General features: G+C 40.5%; 1 protein-coding gene across 2 annotated transcripts in view; it reads left to right on the top strand.

Annotated features, from left to right (window-relative positions):
* Positions 1 to 22,265, top strand: part of LOC124797969 (zinc finger protein 184-like) — a 362,232-nt gene that overhangs the window by 327,759 nt on the left and 12,208 nt on the right. For both annotated transcript variants that reach the window (XM_047261138.1, XM_047261137.1), the window contains one exon: positions 6,621 to 6,747. In XM_047261138.1, the coding sequence (XP_047117094.1) occupies positions 6,621 to 6,747 (127 nt within the window). The remainder of the gene's footprint in view (positions 1 to 6,620; positions 6,748 to 22,265) is intronic.

The following is a 22,265-nucleotide window of genomic DNA, read 5'->3' as shown; positions in this document are numbered from 1 at the left end:
TTTGAGCATTGCGGCTTGGCCAAGAATGAGTCATCATCTTATCTCTTTATCACACTTTCCTGGAATTGATCAGAGAGCCTAGATATACATAATCACTCGCGATCTCCAGATTCGGGAAAAACTTTAGAATGATTCTGCAGTCTTCTGGATGACATCAGACATTTTCTGCAATCATTTTCTGGGAAATGTCATCAGAAACTCGATGCAATGCCATGGGCCCTACATCTAGGTTTCTTGGCAGATATCGCCTCAAAATTAAATGACCTTAACCTCCAATTGCAAGGGAAAAATAACAATGCTTCAGCTATGATAAGTGAAGTAAATGATTTTCAGAGGAAGCCAAAATTAAGGATTGCACATTTAAAAAGAAATTCTCTGTTGCACATTCCAGCTTTGAATTCAACTATAAATGTTGGTAAATGTGTTTATCTATTTTTAACCAACATCTTGAAATACTAGTCACAGAATTTAGTAACAGGTTTAGCCAGTTTTTAACACTTGAACCAGTCATTATATTTCTCACTAGTCCATTTGTTTCTGTTGTTGACATTACTGAACTTGGAGGTTGGATATTTTAGATCTTCAGAAATTGTAATCCAGAAGATTTATAAATGGAAATTTAAAATCCTTAAAAAGATATATCTTTGAAATCATGTTTTACAGCTTCAAGCAGTTGCTGGATTCTGGTGGACAGGAATAAATATCCCATAATCATTAGCGTGTATTTGAAAATTTATTTTTGTTTTGACGTGACATATCTGCACAAGGTCAGAGTTTCTCTTTGAGTGTGATCAAGAATAAATATTGATTTAGCTTGACAGACTCTTACCTAGATGATGCATTAAGAACAGCATTTTCCAGTTACTCACCAGATTTTTTTCTGAACTTCCAGTCAACATGCAGTGTCAAACTTTGTGTTAATTATATAAGTTGTAAATCTAAACAGTTTCATAGTCCATGAGATGAGTGACTGGTATTCACAATTCAAGTGGGCAGATGGCAAAGTTGCAGGACACTGCTTACAGCACCCTACGCCCGCCCAGTACTACTTGCATTTTCTACCAGCAGAAACAAAAGCCTTGACAACATGCAAGTCATATTTGTGTACATGAATGTATTTAAAATTGCTACTTTTAATACAAAAATTCAAAAAATTGAACTACGTATTTAATAATATGCTGAAATATCATAAACTTTTCTTACGAAAAGTACGAAATTTATGCAAAGGGGGGAAGCAAGATAAAATCTGAAGGAGTTGACGATAGTGAAAGGCAAAAACTCACTAAAATTGCTGAGAAGTCACAAGGATAAATGTACAAACAGTTATCCTTTGGATAAAGGACTCGCAGTACGATGATAACCTGATGGCATGCCCCCGTCTTACACTTCTAAGTGTGTCATAGTTTCACTAATGAGAAAACTTCATTTGCATCACTGTCAGAATATGATTTAGAGTAGCATTCTTCAGCACTCTTCACACTATCACTGCTCCCTCCCACAAGAATGATAACTTTTTGACTGTATTCTTCCACAATGCCTTCATATTTGGCATCCTCTGTTATGGTGCTTGCAGTGCTGTTCACAGTTTTCATCCAGGTCTCACTTGTTATGCGATTGACAGCTGGTACAAGGAGATTTTTAGCTTCCGATATGCTGATTTTTCTTCCGGTCCATACTCTGTCAATGACAGAGATATGGAGGAAAACAAACAATTTAATACCCTTGCCTTATCGTAATCTCAGCAGTTGCAAATGTTGGAAATTGCAGTTTCTTTGGTGCCACAGTTTTGAACAATTCAGCCTTCTTGAACAGAAATCCACTTTCGTCATTTCAGCCACTGAATGTTATTCTCTTTTTTGTTGCCGAAGTTGGTCTTATTATGAACAGCAGAATGATATGGAGCATTAACCATAACAATCACTGATGGACTTCTCAGATTTCTCATAAGTAACTTGAATTACTTTTGAGAAAGTACACTTTTTTTTTTTAATTGGTAACCACCCGTCTTTTTCAAATGAAATGTTAACAGGTGATTTGTCACAAAATCATCCAGTGTACCTTCATGTAAAATAATAATTTAGTCTCCATTTCCAACAGGCAGTGCCACAGTCCCTCAGGTTTTCCATCCTCTATGTAATGAATGGTTCAAATGGCTCTGAGCACTATGGGACTTAACTTCTGAGGTCATCCGTCCCCTAGAACTTAGAACTACTTAAACCTAACTAACCTAAGGACATCACACACATCCATGCCCAAGGCAGGATTTGAACCTGCGACCATAGCGTAATGAATGGCTGTAATCAATCCAGGTTTCATCTAGCCTCACTATACTTTTGAATCTCACACCTACGACAATGCGCAGAAACTTGTACCGCCATGCAACATCATCTACTCTTTCCATTAATACTTTGCATCTGTTCAACTTTGAATAGCTGATGCCTATGTCTGAGAGCACTGTACACAATGAGAATTTGGTTCCTTTGAAAAAGATGATTTTTTTGGAAGTGACACAAGTTATTTAGATAGTGTGGGATATTCGTTTCTCTTATAATAGCTGCATAAATGATTACAAATAGTGTCTCTCTGGAAATCGTCTGAAGCTGTCACTTGCTTCTTCTTCCTTGGCCACTTGTTCCCTAGTGTGTGTAGCCATGTTACGCACCACAATCTGTACTGCTCTGTTCTTTCCCCATCATTACATGTTCTTGCTTACTCTTGATGTCATTGCAGTCCTCTTAACCAGCTGAGCAACAGGAAATAAGAGCTTACCTTTTTTTCCTTTTCTTTCCCAAGACAGTCCCTTACAGAACACACAGATTTGCAGACTTAACTATGTAACACACTTTTCTTCCTCTGCTTCACTTTGGATGTTGAGTTGGTACTACTTGTCGCACTGGGCATTGTTTGAAATGAAGCAGGTACAAATAAGTGCTAAAAACAACCAAAGCAAAATAAACTATGAGCTGAATTGCTAGTTAGGAAAATGGCGAAACAATAGCACCAGTTGTACTTGAGACACTTACTGATACGTTTCAGACACATGAGTGTCAGGTTTGCAGAGTGGCAGCCCACCAAGTGCTACCTGCACAAATGCAGTCCATCATTAGCTGGCTACTTGCAGGTGCTAGGCAATGGAACAATGCTACTGGTCTGTCAGTACCAAAGACATCTCCCAGACCATATGCAGAACCAGATAATCAACTACTTCAGTTTGAAAGAGTTTTATTGATTCAAAAAGATGACTGATTTGTGGCAGTTATAAGCTCATCTTCAGCTGCACAAGTCTACAAAAAGGGAAACGAAGAATTTAATAAGAATGTATAAGACTCAAGATGTTATAATAATAGTGGAGATCCAATGCCCAACTATATTTATGAGGTTGATACGCTCAGGTTAGTTGGAATGAAAACAAGAGTGTTGCACCAGATAGCTACTTTGATTGCTGACTTTCCTTAGGTTATTTAGTGTTTGTCTGATGCAACATATATATTTTCATTCTGACTAACCTGACCATATCAACCTCATATTTACTGTTGAATAGTGAATCTCCACTATTATTATAACAAGAAGTGCTATACAATCTGTTGCTGTAGCTTATTCATTTTCCATGTTTCAGTCTTTTACACCTGAAGATGGGTTTACAATTGCCCAAAACTGGTTGTGTTTTTGAACCAATAAAACTGTTTACAATTAAAGCACTTGATTATCAGATTCTACTATGAAGCTTAATTGTGGATTTCCTTCCTACCAAATCTTATGTCAAGAGTATGATTGTAATTCTTTGACATACTTTTACAGTTTTACACATTTGTTGTAGTGGTGGTGATGGTGGTCGTGGTGGTCGTAGTAGTAGTAGTAGTAGTAGTAGTAGTAGTAGGTGTAGTGTAGTGTAGTGATTCTGAGGGCAGCAGTGCCTGCACCCCTTAGCCACAAGGTATGCATGTCCATGCACATAAAATAGTTTGACACTCTGGTATAAAGCCTTATGTATACCAGACACGTTTCACTCTTATTTATAGCATCTATGGTAGTCATTGTAATTTTTGAGATTGTATGAGTTCTCACATTTAAAATTACTTTTATCTACATCTAAATTTACATGATCACTCTGCAATTCACAATTAAGTGCCTGGCAATGTGTTATTTTATTATGGTTATCACACCTGCCTGTGTAGTTGGGCACTAACAAAAAAATTTTCACACTCAATTGGTAATTGACATTTCATGAGAAGGTTCCATTGCAGCGAAAAACACCTTTGTTTTAATGTCTGCCACACCAGTTCATGTATCACACCTGTGGCACTCTATCCCTTATTTTGCGATAATACAAAATGAGCTGCCCTTCTTTGAACTTTTTGGATGCCTGATGCGGATCCCCTACCCCACAGTAGTACTCCAGAAGAGCGTGAACAAGCATTTCTAATTGTCCTGCCAGTAAATCTCAGTCTTTGGTTTTTCTCCCCACAATATCAACTGCATGATTGTTCCAATTTAAGTTATTTGTAATTGTAATCCTTAAGTATTTAATTAAGTTTACAGCTTTTTGATATATGTGATTTGTTGTGTAACTGAAATTCAGTGGATTTCCTTTAGTACCCATGTGGATGACTTCACACTTTTCATTATTTAGAGTCAATTGCCACTTTTTATTATCTGATGACTTTTCAAGATGGTAAATGACAGCATCATGTACAAACAATCTAAGAGGGCTGCTCAGATTGTCTCCAAAATTGCTTGTGTAGATCAGGAATAACAGAGGGCCTGTAATACTTCTTTGAGGAATGCCAGTTATTACTTCTGTTTTACTCAGTGACTTTCTAAAGGAAATCATGAATCCAGTCACACAACCAAGATAATACTCCATAGGCATGCAGTTTAATTAGTAATTGCTTGTGGGATATGGTATCAAAAACCTTCTGGAAATCAAAAAATATGGACTCAATTTGACGTCCCCCATTGATAGCACTAATTACTTCATGAGAATAAAGAACCAATTGTGTTTCAAAAGAATGATATTTTCGGAATCTGCGTTGGCTATTTGTCAATAAATTGTTTTCTTAGAGGTTATTCATAATGTTCTAAAGTAAAGCATATGTTCCACTGCAAAGCAACATTAGTGGCATGGGTCTGTAATTCAGTGGATTAATCTTATTTCATTCCCTGACTGTTGGTGTGACTTTCCACTCTTTGGGTGTACAGATCTTCCTATGAGCGAATAGTTGTATATGATTGCTAAGTATGAGGCTGTTGTATCAGTGTACTGTGAAAGAAACCTGACTGGTATACAATCTGGACCAGAGGCTTTGCCTTTCTTAAGTGTTTTAGCTGCTTCGCTCTACTGAGGATGTTTACTTCTAAGTTACTCAAGTTGGCAGTTATTCTTAATTCAAATTCTGGAATATCTACTTAGTTTTCGTTTTTGAAAACATTTCAGAAAATAGCATTTAGTAACCATGTTTAGCCACATTTTCTCATTTGCATGTTGCTATGCATTCATATTCACCTTGTGCACTTGTGGACTTTCTTTTCAGCTCATGGATTGCAACTGCCTTTTGTTTTGCTTTGTTTGGCAGTCACAGCATGTACTATTCTGCTGGATGTTTCTATGGCTGGGTGTTTAAATTTCTCTCTCTCTCTCTCTCTCTCTCTCCTCTCTCTCTCTCTCTCTCTCTCTCTCTCTCTCTCTGTGTGTGTGTGTGTGTGTGTGTGTGTGTGTGTGTGTGTGTGTGTGTGTGTGTGTGTGTGTGTGTTTTAACTTAGATAATGTTTGGTTGCTAATGTTGGTTTTCTCATTTTGCGCTTTAAATTCAGTATCTCGTAAAATGGAAAATCCAGTATAGAATAACAACAGTGTGGAATGATAAATATCAGGTGTCTAATGGCAGATGGGTATCTTTAGAGTACATTTAAAATTAGAGTAAGGTATCAGGTAAAGTTTTTCCTCAGATGTAGGAATCATTCATACACATACATCCTCCACATCATCTGCATAACCCTTTCCTGTTCTTTGCTTCCACTCCTCCTCAAGGAAGATAAAATCTGTAAAATATGCTTTAAATGTTTCTCTTTGTCATTCAAAGTCTCATTTGTGCGGAAATTTCAATACCTTACATGTTACCCAAGGATGTTAACTAAACCATATCATTTTGCCTAGATGATACTCTGTTGGCATTACTATTTCGTCTCCCAAAGGTACCCATTTATATACTCCTGTATTCCTTTCCCGTGTTTGAGTTGCTTGGTGCCTAATGCTCCCATTGAAATGCTCAACAAATTCTGATTCTTTCAATTTAACTAAATATAATCTCCTAATATATTACATGTATTTTAATTGTTGAGGGTGCACATAAAATTTGCAGTTACTTTCTCGTATGGGTTTCCATAAGATGAATATTGACAGATTAATTAATCAAAACAGTGATCGCAAAAATGTGGACATCAGTTGGGACAATGTTTCTCAATAGCCATTTATTGATATTAAGCTTAATTGTTTCTCTGTAATTTATTTTGGCAGCTACATGTCATTAATTTATATTTTTATGTGTGCAGTATTCTGTTCCCTTAAAATCCAAGATGTAATTACTTGTAAAAAGTGGCTGATTATTGTAATTCAATTGCAGCACTGTGGTGCAACATTTAGTCGCAGAGATAAACTGACAAGACATTCACTAATTCATCAAGCTGTCAAGAAATACAAATGTCCATTCCATAATTACTTGGGATGTTCCAGAGAGTTCAGCAGACAAGGTTGGGAATTTGGCATAATTATATTTTGAATAAAATTATTTTTCAATAACTGACTAATTTTCAAACAAGCAGTGTAGAGCTATTGATGTCAGAAGTAGTCATCAACTGCCAAACACTAAATGAAACTACGCAGGATATTAAACCCATTAAACCCAATCTTCTTTCCTCCCTTTAAAGGAAACTGTGTATATACAATTATTTGGGCTCCAACTGCATGTTAAGTTAAAATGGATCAACACACAGATAATGTTCAAATAACTTACGGGAATAGAGTCAGATGTCATTGTTGACAACTGCCAGTATTTCGACAGGAGCACACCTGCCATTTTCAAGCCATAACTGCAGCTAGTAATCGCTGAGCAGAGGAATTTAAAACCTCATTTTGCAGAGAAACTCTGGGAAGATAACTCTCTCTCTCTCTCTCTCTCTCTCTCTCTCTCTCTCTCTGTAGGCACTAGTTCCTTCAAAAACCAAGGATGACCACCATCACAAGTTATCAATAGTGAATTTAATAACCAATGGTTGAAGTATCATAAACTCTGTCCCTTTATTGTTTGACAGGAGTGAAAGAAGAATTCCATTCTGAATTTAAACAAAAAACACCATTTCTATTTATAAGGTTACTTTCTAATTTAATTTCAGCTGCTTCTCTAATAAGACTATCCAGTAGCTGAAAGTGAATGCCAGAACCACCATGTTGTTATATTCCATAGAATGACTGGAGGCAAGACAATGTTCTGCAATGGTGAATTTACTCAGCTGTTGTAAACACGTGTAATGCTCAATACACTGATTCTCTACAGTCCTGATAGTCTGACAAATATATGACATGCCACAACTGCAAGGAATACGGTAGACACCACCTTAACTCAAACCAAGATCATCATTTATGGAACCTAAATGGACCCTGATTTTGGTGGTGGTCCAGAAACACATTTCACATAATATTTCCACAAAATATGCTCGGTCTTGTTCAAAAAGCTCGCTTTGTAAGGCAAAAAGTCTGTAGACTTTGGTGCCTCCTCAATATTGTCATCACTCTCCTGTTGAACAATTGGCTTATTACACAAAATGTGTCAGATCTGTCTCTCAGTATAATCATTCTGACAAAAGGTGACCCTGAGATGGATTAACTGAGATGATGAACTCTTAAGGACTGACATGACATGGGCCCTGTGAACCATGGTACAAAGTACCGCTTCCCATTGAGCCAGATGTGGACAACTATCAGCTTACAGCTACATGTCAGTGGGAGTAGACTTCCTATAAATGGTATGTACCAGCATACAAAAAAGCTTCCTGCTGACCAACACATAAAAGAAGGGTGAGAGGCATCCTTTTCCACATCCATCATGAAACAGATATTTGGGTGGATTGAATTTAGGTTTTCTAAAAGGTCGTTTGATTTCTCACTGTCATGAGACCAAAAAACAATAGTATTGCCTATGTATCTGAAAAACCATGCAGGTTTCAAAGCCATCAACTCCGAGGCAGGTTCCTCAAAGTCTTCTGTAAACAAATAGGCAATAATAGGTGACAACGGGTTTCCTATTGCAGCTCTGTCTGTCTGCTCTGGACATCGAGTAAACAATAAGTTGAAGTAAACATATGTCAAAATAGGTTTGTTAATTCAACACCAAACCTAACCTCAGTCAACCATAATGAATCAGACAAAAGTACATAATTGAAGAGAGAGACCACATCAAAACTTACTAAAAGGTCAGATTCATTGAAACGCATTCTCACTAATTGACATAAGAAATCTGCTGAGTTCCTAATGTGATGCTCACCCCATCCTACCTTAGGGGTCACCAGAGCGGCAAGGTGTTTTGCTAGACTGCATGTCACCAGTGTTACTCACAATCAGATGAAGTGGAACTCCTTTGTCGTGGACCATAGGAAGGCCATACAGCTTAGGGGGAGCAGTACAATAAGAACGTAGACTCTCGATAGTCTCCTGTGACACGAACTTTTCTTCCGGAGGCTGTTAGTGATCCTCTCAACACTTTTTGTAGGGTCAGTACCGATCCTATGATACCCTGAATCAGACAGTTAGCACTGCATCTTTTAAACGTAATCCTGCTTGTGCAAAACAATGGTAACATTGCTCTTGTCTGCAGGTAAAATAACAAATTTGGGTCATCTTGTAAGTGAACATAAAGCAGCCTTCTCAGCTGGATGTGCTCCAGTCAAAACGACTTTCCTCCCTCCTAGCCTTCTCTTCAACATCAGAAGGTAGTTTAAAAACTGTCTGGTCAGCAGAACTAATAAAATCAACCACTGGCAAACGCTTCGGAATTGCTGGAAAATTTAACCTTTTCCAACCTTGGATAAAGCTGCATCATCAAAAGCTTTCTCCATACAGAATGTCAGGGTATAGTATTAGGCTCTGAGCCAGATGGTTACAGAATGAACTCAGTCAGGCTGCAGCCATGAGTATTACTCCAGCCATTGCCAAGAAAAAGCCAAAATTTTTGAAGCAATTATTAAATGAAGCTGAAACAGTTCCTTGGAAACAAGACACAACTGTCAGTGAGTGTAACAGATCCTTTCGCAAATGAGAGCTAGGCTGGCGTGTTGCTTCATGCTATTGGTGGCAGGAAAATTAATTTAATGCACAAATATGGGAACAATATTTTGGTCACATCATCTCAGCAAAAATCACAGCACACATTGCAGTCTTACTCTACTGCTGTGAAATTTATCCAAACTTCGAAGCAACAATGCACATAAACAACATGAGATGTAAGTTTCTCCAGATGTACACAATGTTGAAGTAACTTACAGAAATACAGCCTGATGACATCATCGATAACCACCGATATTCCAACAGGAGCACATGCTGCCATTGTCAAGGAATAACTGGAACAAGTAAGTGCTGTGCAAGGGAATTTAAAACCTTGGTTTACATAAAAACTCTGGAAACATCTAACAACACCCGCTCACATGCGCGCCTACACACACACACACACACACACACACACACACACACTCTGTAAATGCTAGTACCATCACAAACCTTGGATGAATGAGTGACATCAGAAGTTATCAATACTGAATTTTGTAATCAATGGGTGAGGTAGTATTAACTCTGACTCTCTGTTTTTGGACAAAGAAGAGAGCAGGATTCCATGCAGAATTTGCATGCACAGCACTTACTTCCTGCAGTCAAACCTTGAAAATGTCAGTGTGTTCTCCTGTCGAAATAACAGTGGATACTGGCTATGTCACTCAACTGTATCCCTGTAAGTCCTTTGAACATTACATACTCAAGGAGAAACTTGGATCTCTCACATAGATAAAGTAATTGAGAAGCTCATTTCTGACTGTTTTATTATTATTATTATTATTATTATTACAGGATTAATCAATACAAACATTAATTAATAATGGCATCTTGTTGTATTCCTGTTATCCTCCGCCAAACCTCTTTATCAAGCACCTCTTCCTTGTTGATGCTGCGATTTTACATTACTCCATTTAAGTGGTCTATCCAAGAACGTTGTGGTCTTCTGAGCTAACATCTGCCAGTTGGTTTCCATACATAAACCTTCTTTGGCCATCGATTATCTGGCATTCTCATCATATGTTGTTGTTGTTGTTGTGGTCTTCAGTCCAGAGACTGGATTGATGCAGCTCTCTATGCTACTCTATCCTGTTCAAGCTTCTTCATCTCCCAGTACATACTGCAACCTACATCCTTCTGAATCTGTTTAGTGTATTCATCTCTTAGTCTCCCTCTACGAGTTTTACCCTCCACGCTGCCCTCCACTACTAAATTGATGATCTCTTGATGCCTCAGAATATGTCGTACCAAATGATCCCTTCTTCTAGTCAAGTTGTGCCACAAATTTCTTCCCAATTATATTCAATACCTCCTCATTAGTTATGTGATCTACCCATCTAATCTTCAGCATTCTTCTGTAGCACCACATTTCGAAAGCTTCTATTCTCTTTTTGTCTAAACTATTTATCGTCCACATTTCACTTCCATACATGGCTACACTCCATACAAATACTTTCAGAAATGACTTCCTGACGCTTAAATCTATACTCGATGTTAACAAATTTCTCTTCTTCAGAAACGCTTTTCTTGCCATTGCCAGTCTACATTTTATATCTCCACTACTCTGACCATTCTCAGTTATTTTGCTCCCCAAATAGCAAAACTCCTTTACTACTTTAAGTGTCTCATATCCTAATCTAATTCCCACAGCATCACCCGACTTAATTCGACTACATTCCATTATCCTCATTTTGCTTTTGTTGATGTTCATCTTATATCCTCCTTTCAAGACACTGTCCATTCCGTTCAGCTGCTCTTCCAGGTCCCGTGCTGTCTCTGACAGAATTACAATGTTATCAGCGAACCTCAAAGATTTAATTTCTTCTCCATGGATTTTAGTTCGTACTCCGAATTTTTCTTTTGTTTCCCTTACTGCTCGCTCAATATACAGATTGAATCACATCAGGGATAGGCGACAACTCTGTCGCACTCCCTTCCCAACCACTGCTTTCCTCTGCTTCCCTTTCATGCCCCTCGACTCTTATAACTGCCATCTGGTTTCTGTACAAATTGTAAATATCCTTTCACTCCCTGTATTTTACCCCTGCCACCTGCAGAATTTGAAAGAGAGTATTCCAGTCAACACTGTCGAAAACTTTCTCTAAGTCTACAAATGCTAGAAATGTAGGTTTGCCTTTCCTTAATCTATTTTCTAAGATAAGTCGTAGGGTCAGTATTGCCTCACGTGTTCCAACATTTCTGTGGAATCCAAACTGATCTACCCCGAGGTCGGGTTCTACCAGTTTTTCCATTTGTCTGTAAAGAATTTGCATTAGTATTTTGCGGCTGTGACTTATTAAACTGATAGTTCGGTAATTTTCACATCTGTTAACAACTGCTTTCTATGGGATTGGAATTATTATATTCTTCTTGACGTCTGAGGGTATTTCGCCTGTCTCATACATCTTGCTCACCAGATGGTAGAGTTTTGTCAGGGCTGGCTCTCCCAAGGCTGTCAGTAGTTCCAATGGAATGTTGTCTACTCCGGAGGCCTTGTTTCAACTTAGATCTGACAGTGCTCTGTCAAACTCTTCACGCTGTATCATATCTCCCATTTCATCTTCATCTACATCCTCTTACATTTCCATAATATTGTCCTCAAGAACATCACCCTTGTATAGACCTTCTATATATTCCTTCCACCTTTCTGCTTTCCCTTTTTTGCTTAGAACTGGGTTGCCATCTGAGCTCTTGATATTCATGCAAGTGGTTCTCCTTTCTCCAAAGGTCTCTTTAATTTTCCTGTAGGCAGTAGCTATCCTACCCCTACATCCTTACATTTGTCCTCTAGCCATCCCTGCTTAGTCATTTTGCACTTCCTGTTGATATCATTTTTGAGACGTTTTTATTCCTTTTTGCCTGCTTCATTTACTGCATTTTTATATTTTCTCCTTTCATCAATTAAATTCAGTATCTCTTCTGTTACCCAAGGATTTCAATTAGCCCTTGCCTTTTTACCTACTTGAGCCTCTGTTGCCTTCACTATTTCATCCCTCAAAGCTACCCATTCTTCTTCTACTGTATTCCTGTCAATTGTTCCCTTATGCTCTCCCTGAACCTCTGTACAACCTTTGGTTCTTTCAGTTTATCCAGGTCCCATCTCCTTAAATTCCCACCTTTTTGCAGTTTCTTCAGTTTTAATCTACCGTTCATAACCAATAGATTGTGGTCAGAGTCCACATCTGCTCCTGGAAATGTTTTACAATTTAAAACCTGGTTCCTAAATCTCTGCCTTACCATTATATAATCTATCTGAAACCTATCAGAATCTCCAGGCTTTTTCCATGTATACAGCCTTCTTTCATGATTCTTAAACCAAGTGATTAAGTTATGCTCTGCGCAAAATTCTGCCAGGCGGCTTCCTCTTTCATTCCGTACCTCCATTCCATATTCACCTACTACATGTGTATAGACACACATAACAGAACACAGTATCAACTAGTTTTTGAGCTCTGGATGTTCTTATATAGCAGAAAGTCCATAAAATCACGCAGACATACAAACAAACACAACCATGAGCATGGCGACACTAAATATAAATGTAAATATTAAGTTACCCATACAAAATAAACAGCAGCTCTTTAATATAACTGAAATGTAGAAGCTTTTTTCCCCAGAGTAGCAGCTTTGTTTCTAATCTACTTGGTTAAATTTTGCTGTCACAAGCAGGAATAGTACTAAACAGTGTAGTGGTCATTTGTTGTTAGTGCAGTGTATACACTTAAGTCTCTGTTGTCTGCTTGTCTTGAAAGTCATTGCAGAATAGAAAGTACACACATGAACTTACTTCCACCACAAGGACAGAACCAATGGACACTTTCATCAGAAAAACTTTGTTAACTCTCCCAGTCAGTCTACATATATTGTGACAATCGCCTCTTGATAGTGTTGTTGAGCTACAAAGAACACGGGCTGGTATATTATGACAGGTAATTTTGAAACTACAAACTCAACATTCTTAGTGTTATACAGACAATGGAGTGAGTAAAGTAATTTATATCTGTACACTACTCCCTCAGCCAACATTTACAACTTCATATACTTTTGCAGGAAGTCTTGAATTACATTCTGATCAGAAGTGCAGACTTCTACAAAACAATATGAATTGAAATTTGTGGCAGTTCATTTTGTGAGACTATAGTCTGTAGATGTAGTTAAGTTCTGTACTGGTCATGCTGTATTAAAGTGGACAGGTGAGAAACCTGTTGCTTCAGCTGTGAGTAGAGTAGCTTTCTGGATAATGGTTACGATGAAGAGGGTGGGTGACTCCATGTTCACGCTCAGGGACGAGGGCCCTAGGAACTCTGGGCGCAGAGAATTCATCTTGTCCTCAGAAATGTTTGTCAAAATGCCTTGCAAACCCTGAACCTGTTATTGAACAATAGCAGCTGTGGGTACTCCGAGACTATTTTGCAAACCCAGAATCGAGGTGTATTGGTACCTGCGAAGTGTTGCACTCAGTTTACTGTTGTTGTTGTCTTCAGTCCTGAGACTGGTTTGATGCAGCTCTCCATGCTACTCTTTCCTGTGCAAACTTCTTCATCTCCCAGTCCCTACTGCAGCCTACATCCTTCTGAATCTGCTTAGTGTATTCATCTCTTGGTCTCCCTCTACGATTTTTACCCTCCACGCTGCCCTCCAATACTAAATTGGTGATCCCTCGATGCCTCAGAACATGTCCTACCAACCAATCCCTTCTTCTAATCAAGTTGTGCCACAAGCTCCTCTTCTCCCCAGTTCTATTCAATACCTCATCATTAGTTATGTGATCTACCCATCTAATCTTCAGCATTCTTCTGTAGCACCACATTTCGAATGCTTCTATTCTCTTCTTGTCTACGTTATTTATCGTCCACGTTTCACTTCCATACATGGCTACACTCCATACAAATACTTTCAGAAATGACTTCCTGACACTTAAATCTATACTCAATGTTAACAAATTTATCTTCTTGAGAAACGCTTTCCTTGCCTTTGCCAGTCTACATTTTATATCCTCTCTACTTCGACTATCATCAGTTATTTTGCTCCCCAAATAGCAAAACTCCTTTACTACTTTAAGTGTCTCATTTCCTAGTCTAATTCCCTCAGCATCACCCAACTTAATTCAACTACATTCCATTATCCTCGTTTTGCTTTTGTTGATGTTAATCTTATAACCTCCTTTCAAGACACTGTCCATTCCATTCAACTGCTCTTCCAAGTCCTTTGCTGTCTCTGACAGAATTACAATGTCATCGACAAACCTCAAAGTTTTTGTTTCTTCTCCATGGACTTTCATACCTACTCCAAATTTTTCTTTTGTTTCCTTTACTGCTTGCTCAATATACAGATTGAATAACATCTGGGAGAGGCTACAACCCTGTCTCACTTCCTTCCCAACCACTGCTTCCCTTTCATACCCCTCGACTCTTATAACTGCCATCTGCTTTCTGTACAAATTGTAAATAGTCTTTCACTCTCTACATTTTACCCCTGCCACCTTCAGAATTTGAAAGAGAATATTCCAATCAACATTTTCAAAAGCTTTCTGTAAGTCTACAAATGCTAGAAACGTAGGTTTGCCTTTCCTTAATCTTTCTTCTAAGATAAGTCGTAGGGTCAGTATTGCCTCACGTGTTCCAACATTTCTACGGAATCCAAACTGATCTACCCCAAGGTCGGCTTCTGTCAGTTTTTCCATTCGTCGGTAAAGAATTTGCGTTAGTATTTTGTAGCTGTGACTTATTAAACTGATAGTTCGGTAATTTTCACATCTGTTAACAACTGCTTTCTATGTGATTGGAATTATTATATTCTTCTTGAAGTCTGAGGGTATTTCACCTGTCTCATACATCTTGCTCACCAGTTTTGTCAGGGCTGGCTCTCCCAAGGCTGTCAGTAGTTCCAATGGAATGTTGTCTACTCCGGAGGCCTTGTTTCAACTTAGATCTGACAGTGCTCTGTCAAACTCTTCACGCTGTATCATATCTCCCATTTCATCTTCATCTACATCCTCTTCCATTTCCATAATATTGTCCTCAAGTACATCACCCTTGTATAGACCCTCTATATACTCCTTCCACCTTTCTGCTTTCCCTTCTTTGCTTAGAACTGGGTTGCCATCTGAGCTCTTGATATTCATGCAAGTGGTTCTCCTTTCTCCAAAAGTCTCTTTAATTTTCCTGTAGGCAGTATCTATCCTACCCCTACATCCTTACATTTGTCCTCTAGCCATCCCTGCTTAGTCATTTTGCACTTCCTGTTGATATCATTTTTGAGACGTTTGTATTCCTTTTTGCCTGCTTCATTTACTGCATTTTTATATTTTCTCCTTTCATCAATTAAATTCAGTATCTCTTCTGTTACCCAAGGATTTCAATTAGCCCTTGTCTTTTTACCTACTTGAGCCTCTGTTGCCTTCACTATTTCATCCCTCAAAGCTACCCATTCTTCTTCTACTGTATTTCTTTCCCCCATTCCTGTCAATTGTTCCCTTATGCTCTCCCTGAAACTCTGTACAACCTTTGGTTCTTTCAGTTTATCCAGGTCCCATCTCCTTAAATTCCCACCTTTTTGCAGTTTCTTCAGTTTTAATCTACCGTTCATAACCAATAAATTGTGGTCAGAGTCCACATCTGCCCCTGGAAATGTCTTACAATTTAAAACCTGGTTCCTAAATCTCTGCCTTACCATTATATAATCTATCTGATACCTTCTAGTATTTCCAGGATTCTTCCATGTGTACAACCTTCTTTTATGATTCTTAAACCAAGTGTTAGGTATGATTAAGTTACGCTCTGCACAAAATTCTACCAGGCGGCTTCCTCTTTCATTTCTTTGCCCCAATCCATGTTCACCTACTATGTTTCCTTCTCTCCCTTTTCCTACTCTTGGATTCCAGTCACCCATGGCTATTAAATTTTTGGTCTCCCTTCACTACCTGAATAATTTCTTTTATCTCATCATACATTTCATCAATTTCTTCGTCACCTGCTGAGCTAGTTGGCATATAAACTTGGTACTACTGTAGTAGGCGTGGGCTTCATGTCTATCTTGGCCACAATAATGCTTTCACCATGCTGTTTGTAGTAGCTTACCCCCACTCCTATTTTTTCATTCATTATTAAACCTACTCCTGCATTACCCCTATTTGATTTTGTATTTATAACCCTGTATTCACCTGACCAAAAGTCTTGTTCCTCCTGCCACCGAACTTCACTAAGTCCCACTATATCTAACTTTAACCTATCCATTTCCCTTTTTAAATTTTCTAACCTACCTGCCCAATTAAGGGATCTGACATTCCAAGCTCCGATCCGTAGAACGCCAGTTTTCTTTCTCCTGATAACGACATCCTCTTGAGTAGTCCCCACCCGGAGATCTGAATGGGGGACTATTTTACCTCCGGAATATTTTACCCAAGAGGGTGCCATCATCATTTAATCATACAGTAAAGCTTCATGCCCTCGGGAAAAATTACGGCTGTAGTTTCCCCTTGCTTTCATCCGTTCGCAGTACCAGAACAGCAAGGCCATTTTGGTTAGTGTTACAAGGCCAGATCAGTCAATTATCCAGACTGTTGCAACTACTGAAAAGGCTGCTGCCCCTCTTCAGGAACCACACGTTTGTCTGGCCTCTCAACAGATACCCCTCCGTTATGGTTGCACCTACGGTACGGCTATCTGTATCGTTGAGGCACGCAAGCCTCCCCACCACCGGCAAGTTCCATGGTTCATAGATGTAATAGCTGTAATTTCCAGGCCACAGTTATGCCAGGAAATTCATCTGGGAGAAGCAAGAGGCAGTGGGGTAACAGGGAACTGAGTTACCAATCGGAGTTTTTCGCTGTGGTTGTTTATGAGACAGCTAATCAAAAGAGAACAGAGGCCAAGAAATGTGCATCGGCGTATGCAAATGAAAAGCGTAGTGCAAGCAGTGGGTGTTGGTTCAGAGTTTGGGTGGTAGTGGAATTGTGAAGTGGTATCAGTGGTATGAAGAGTTGGAAGCAACCCGGAGAAAGAGCAGTCCGCAAAGACTGGTGGAGAAAAGAGAGGCACAGTGCTCACCATCAAAGGCAAAGTGCCATAATAAACTTTCTGTAGCTTCATTTATGGGTGGGACCAGGTAATTCTGATCAGTTGAAGACTGGAAGACATGAAGTTTGTGGGCTTTACTGGCTGTTGGGAAGGACTGGAAGTGTCTGATGATGTATCAGAGGCTAGATTAAACCTTAGTTGTGGTATATAAAGAAGGAGCATTTATGAGGCAATAAAGTAGAATCTTGCTTGTCACAGTGTAAAAGGATAGAAATGTTCATTAAAAACACTTTTATTGTGTATTGCCATATTCTGTTAACGGTTACTCACTCTACTGGACGGTGTTATACCTCCTATGTGTCATCAACTCCTTTCCAGAGTCCGCGAAAATCTTTGTGTTATAATGTGTAGTGTCTTTATTTCTTCATTGGTTTCCCTATGGTTTGGCAATCATTATGAAAATGCCCTACATCCTTGTGTCTGTCATGTGGACCAACAATTTTCTTCATAAATAGCTCTGAAGGAGAAATGAGTTACTCTGTCCATTACTGAGCCTAAGGGTGACTCAAAGAGGAGTGGGATTCTCAGCTATAAAAACTTTCGACCATCTACCCAGTGATGCAAAGAATTTAATGGATAATGAAATTTAACTTGCAACACATCATAAAATCATCTCTACTTCATAAATCCTTTCACTCTATAGAAGAATGTCTGAATGTACAGGATTAGAATGGTGAGGGATAGTCCTGCAAGACCATGTAAATCACACCCAAACCTAATGCAATGCCTCCTCTCCATCCATAAAATTCTCCTGCTCTGCAATCCCTAATCCCCCCAGGGAGCCCACAACTCTGTTGTGGTTATGTGTGTTGCATGCATGGGTCCCTGAGCTATTGCAACATTTTGCTTTTCTGGGCTGCTTTACCTTCCCCTTCTTTCTCCTTCCCTGTCCTTATTTCTTTCCCTTGCTCTTTTTTCCCCTCTCCTGGTGTTCTTATTTTTGTCAACCCAGACTTCGCTTTGTCTTGTGGTTTTGTGGGTTTGCTTGTCCTCCTGTTTTGTGGCTTTTCTGCTCCTCCTCAGTGGTTTGACCTCCACCTCTAAATCTGAAATCTGTAGTGTTAGCCAGATAGGGAAGAACTCCCTCCCTAGCATCTTTGGCATGGGTTCCTCCCACCTTTCTGCCCTCTCTCTCTCATTTCCCCCTTCCCCCTGTCTTTTCCTCATTCCCCTCTCTCCCCGCCATTGCCTTTTCACCTCCTTGCTAGGTCACCAGCTCGTTAGCCAGTCCGTGTGGTGGGGCTGTTATGTACCCACCTGGCTGAGCCCCCCTGACACCACAGGGATCACTCTGCTTGGTACCTGCACTGTGAATGCCTTCTGTAAGTTTAGGAGTGGTTGCCCATCTTTTCAGGGCATTGGAACTCCCAGCAACAACTTGTCTTGCCAGGCAGCCATTGCTGTGGCTGATCTTCCTAGAAATAGTTCTGTCTCAGCTCTTATTTCTGCCTTCCCATACCCTCCTCAGCTATCCCCTGGGAGGAGGACCAGGCCCACTAACTTGAGGCGAAACCCTTTTTGCACTTCGTGGTGTGCACCATGACTGATGGGGAAACTTTTGCTTCCTCCAACCCCCTTTCTTTGTGGAACACATTGAGGACAAGTTCGGTGAAGTTGAGTTGTTAAGCAGGATGAGATCTGGCTCCCTCCGTATCAAGACAACTTCTGCTAGTCAGTCAGCCTCCCTCTATGCCTGCGACCGTTTAGGAGACATCTCGGTGAATATTTTCCTCACAAGTCGCTCAATATGACACAGGGTGTAATTTTCCATAGGGATCTTCTACAGTCTGATGATTAACTTATGGCTAATGTAGAACGACATGATGTTAATTTTGTCCGGTGTGTCCAAAGAGGCCCTAAGGACCATCATATAGACATTGGCACTTTCATCCTGAACTTAGAGGGGTACCCTGCCTCAGAAGTTCAAGGTAATGGTATATAGATGCAACATCAAATTGCACATTCCAAGTCCCATGGATTGCTTCTGTTGGCTCAAGTTCAGCCACATGTCCTCGTGATGTGATGCCACTCCCATCTGTGGTGACTGTGGGCACCCTCTTCATGTGGGGAATCCTTGCACCTCAGGTGTAAACTGCACTCATCTCCATTCTCCCCACTCACTCGATTGTCCGGTGTATATGAAGTAAAACAGAATTCAAGAAATAAAGATCCCTGACCATCTCAGCTACTTTGAGACCCAGAAGAAGTTTGACAGACCTCACCCTGTGCATCTCTCCTCCTCGACATACATACTCCGCAATCCACCATACGGTGCGTGGCGGAGGGTACCTCGTACCACAACTAGCATCTTCTCTCCCTGTTCCACTCCCAAACAGAACGAGGGAAAAATGACTGCCTATATGCTTCTGTACAAGCCCTAATCTCTCTTATCTTACCTTTGTGGTCTTTCCGCGAAATGTAAGTTGGCGGCAGTAAAATTGTACTGCAGTCAGCCTCAAATGCTGCTTCTCTAAATTTCCTCAGTAGCGATTCACGAAAAGAACACCTCCTTTCCTCTAGAGACTCCCAACCGAGCTCCTGAAGCATTTCTGTAACACTCGCGTGATGATAAAACCTACCAGTAACAAATCTAGCAGCCCGCCTCTGAATGTCCTCCCTCAATCCGACCTGATAGGGATCCCAAACGCTCGAGCAGTACTCAAGAATAGGTCATATTAGTGCTTTATAAGTGGTCTCCTTTACAGATGAACCACATCTTCCCAAAATTCTACCAATGAACCGAAGATGACTATCCGCTTTCCCCACAACTGCCATTACATGCTTGTCCCACTTCATATCGCTCTGCAATGTTACGCCCAAATATTTAATCAACGTGACTGTGTCAAGCGCTACACTAATAATGGAGTATTCAAACATTACAAGATTCCGTTTCCTGTTCATCTGCATTAATTTACATTTATCTATATTTAGAGTTAGCTGCCATTCTTTACACCAATCACAAATCCTGTCCAAGTCATCTTGTATCCTACCTTTGCCTCAGTTACGTCTTCCCCTCTTTCCCCCTCCTGCTTAGCCCCATCCTGACCCACTTCCCTTTCCTCCCCTGCCCCCAGCAGCTCCCACTCTTCCCCTCAAGGAACTGCTCCTCCTCCTCGGCCAGATATCCTCTTCTCTGGCTCCTGCTACAGATGGGGCTCCCTGCTCCCTGCATTCTCAAGATGGGGGAGCCTGCAACCTTGGGTTGGATGAGGGACCCACGCTCCGAGTGCCCCAAAGACACTGGCTCTCTGTCTGATCTGGACATTGCTGCCACCTATTCCCTTAAAGATAACGCCTCACCCCTCCTTCCGAGGGAGAAGAAGAAGCAGTGCAAGTCAATTGACAAGGGTTCCCCAGCTTTCCGAGTGGCTTCAACCCTTACTCCTCATCCCAAATCAGCCCCAGTTTTTATGGATGTCACCCCATCCTCGTTATTGACACCCACTGACGCAGTGACATGACCTTTCCTCGGCTTCTATATGTCTACCCTTGACTCTGCCCACATGATAATCCAGTGGAATTGCAATGAATATTACTGCCATCTTCCAGAAATTCAACAACCCCTTTCCTCGTTTTCTGTATTCTGTCTTGTTCTTCAAGAAAAGCGCATCTGTGATGGCCACTCTCCAACATTTTGTGGTTATTGGGTGTTCTGTCAGAACTGTGCCAGCTCTAGGATAACATCTGGAGTGGTGTGCACTTCGGTTCGCACTGATGTCATTAGTGATTGGATCCCCCTTCATACCAACCTGGAATCAATAGCAGTATGAGTGCAATCACATTTTGCAGTGTCTACCTCCCTCCTTGTAGGCCACTTCTTTTTGTTGACCTGCCTGCCATAATACAGCAGTTCCCACCACTGTACCTCCTACTCGGGGACTTCATTGCACATCACCCCCTGTGGGGGAGTGCCACTTCGCCGGGTAGGGGTCTTCTAATTCAGCAACTTTCTACAGACTTTGATTTGTTCTCCTCAGTGACTGTTCCCTTAGTCACTTCAATGCTTCTCATGGCACCATTTCTGCTGTCGATCCCACAGTCTCCTCCCCTGCTCTCATATCTTCCCTGCATTGGTCACCCTATGATGGTCTTTGCAAGTGTAACCACTTTCTGTCGACAGGTCCCCACGTTGGGCATTCCGCAGAGCCAGTTGGCCTTTATATACATCTGCTGTGCACTTTGACACCTCTCTCTCGAATTGCACTGATGCAGAGATTTAAGATGTCTCAGCCACTCTTCTTCACACAACTGGTTCTGCTATCCCCCTATCTGCAGGTCCCCTTGTCATTGATCGGTACCGTGATTGACCAAGGGTGTAGCAGTCGCTATTCAGAACCACTGACAGACGCTGCAACAATTTGAACGACACCCTCCAGAGGCCAACCTTGTCGCTTTTAAGTGTCTCCACGCTAAGTCTCACTACCTTATTAAGCAGAGTAAAAAGGAATGCTGGGAGTGCTATGTTTCCTCTCAGGTGATGCATGTATCTTCCTTGCAAGTTTGGGCCTAGTTCCGTAGCCTTCTGGGACCCCAGTGACAGTCAAATGTCCAGGGTCTGATCCTACCGTGTACTACTAATGCATTTGTACTTGCAGAACACCTCACAACACACTTTGTAACAGCATTGGTGTCCTTTTCCTATGCTGATTCCTTTCTGTGGCAGAAATGCAGACTTGAACAAACAGCCCTCTGTTCCAACCTCCACCCAACCGAATCCTGTAATGAACCCTTCACTGAATGGGAATTCTTGCAAGCTCTTTCCTCTTCATATTACTCAGCCCCACCCCCGAATTCCACCCACAATCAGATGATCCAACACTTGGACATTACCCAGAAGCAACATGTCATCAGGATCTTCAAATCCATTTGGATCA

This window comes from Schistocerca piceifrons, chromosome 5 (genome assembly GCF_021461385.2).
Source record: "Schistocerca piceifrons isolate TAMUIC-IGC-003096 chromosome 5, iqSchPice1.1, whole genome shotgun sequence".
NCBI lineage: Eukaryota > Metazoa > Arthropoda > Insecta > Orthoptera > Acrididae > Schistocerca > Schistocerca piceifrons.
This window is presented reverse-complemented; position numbering and strand designations above follow the sequence as displayed.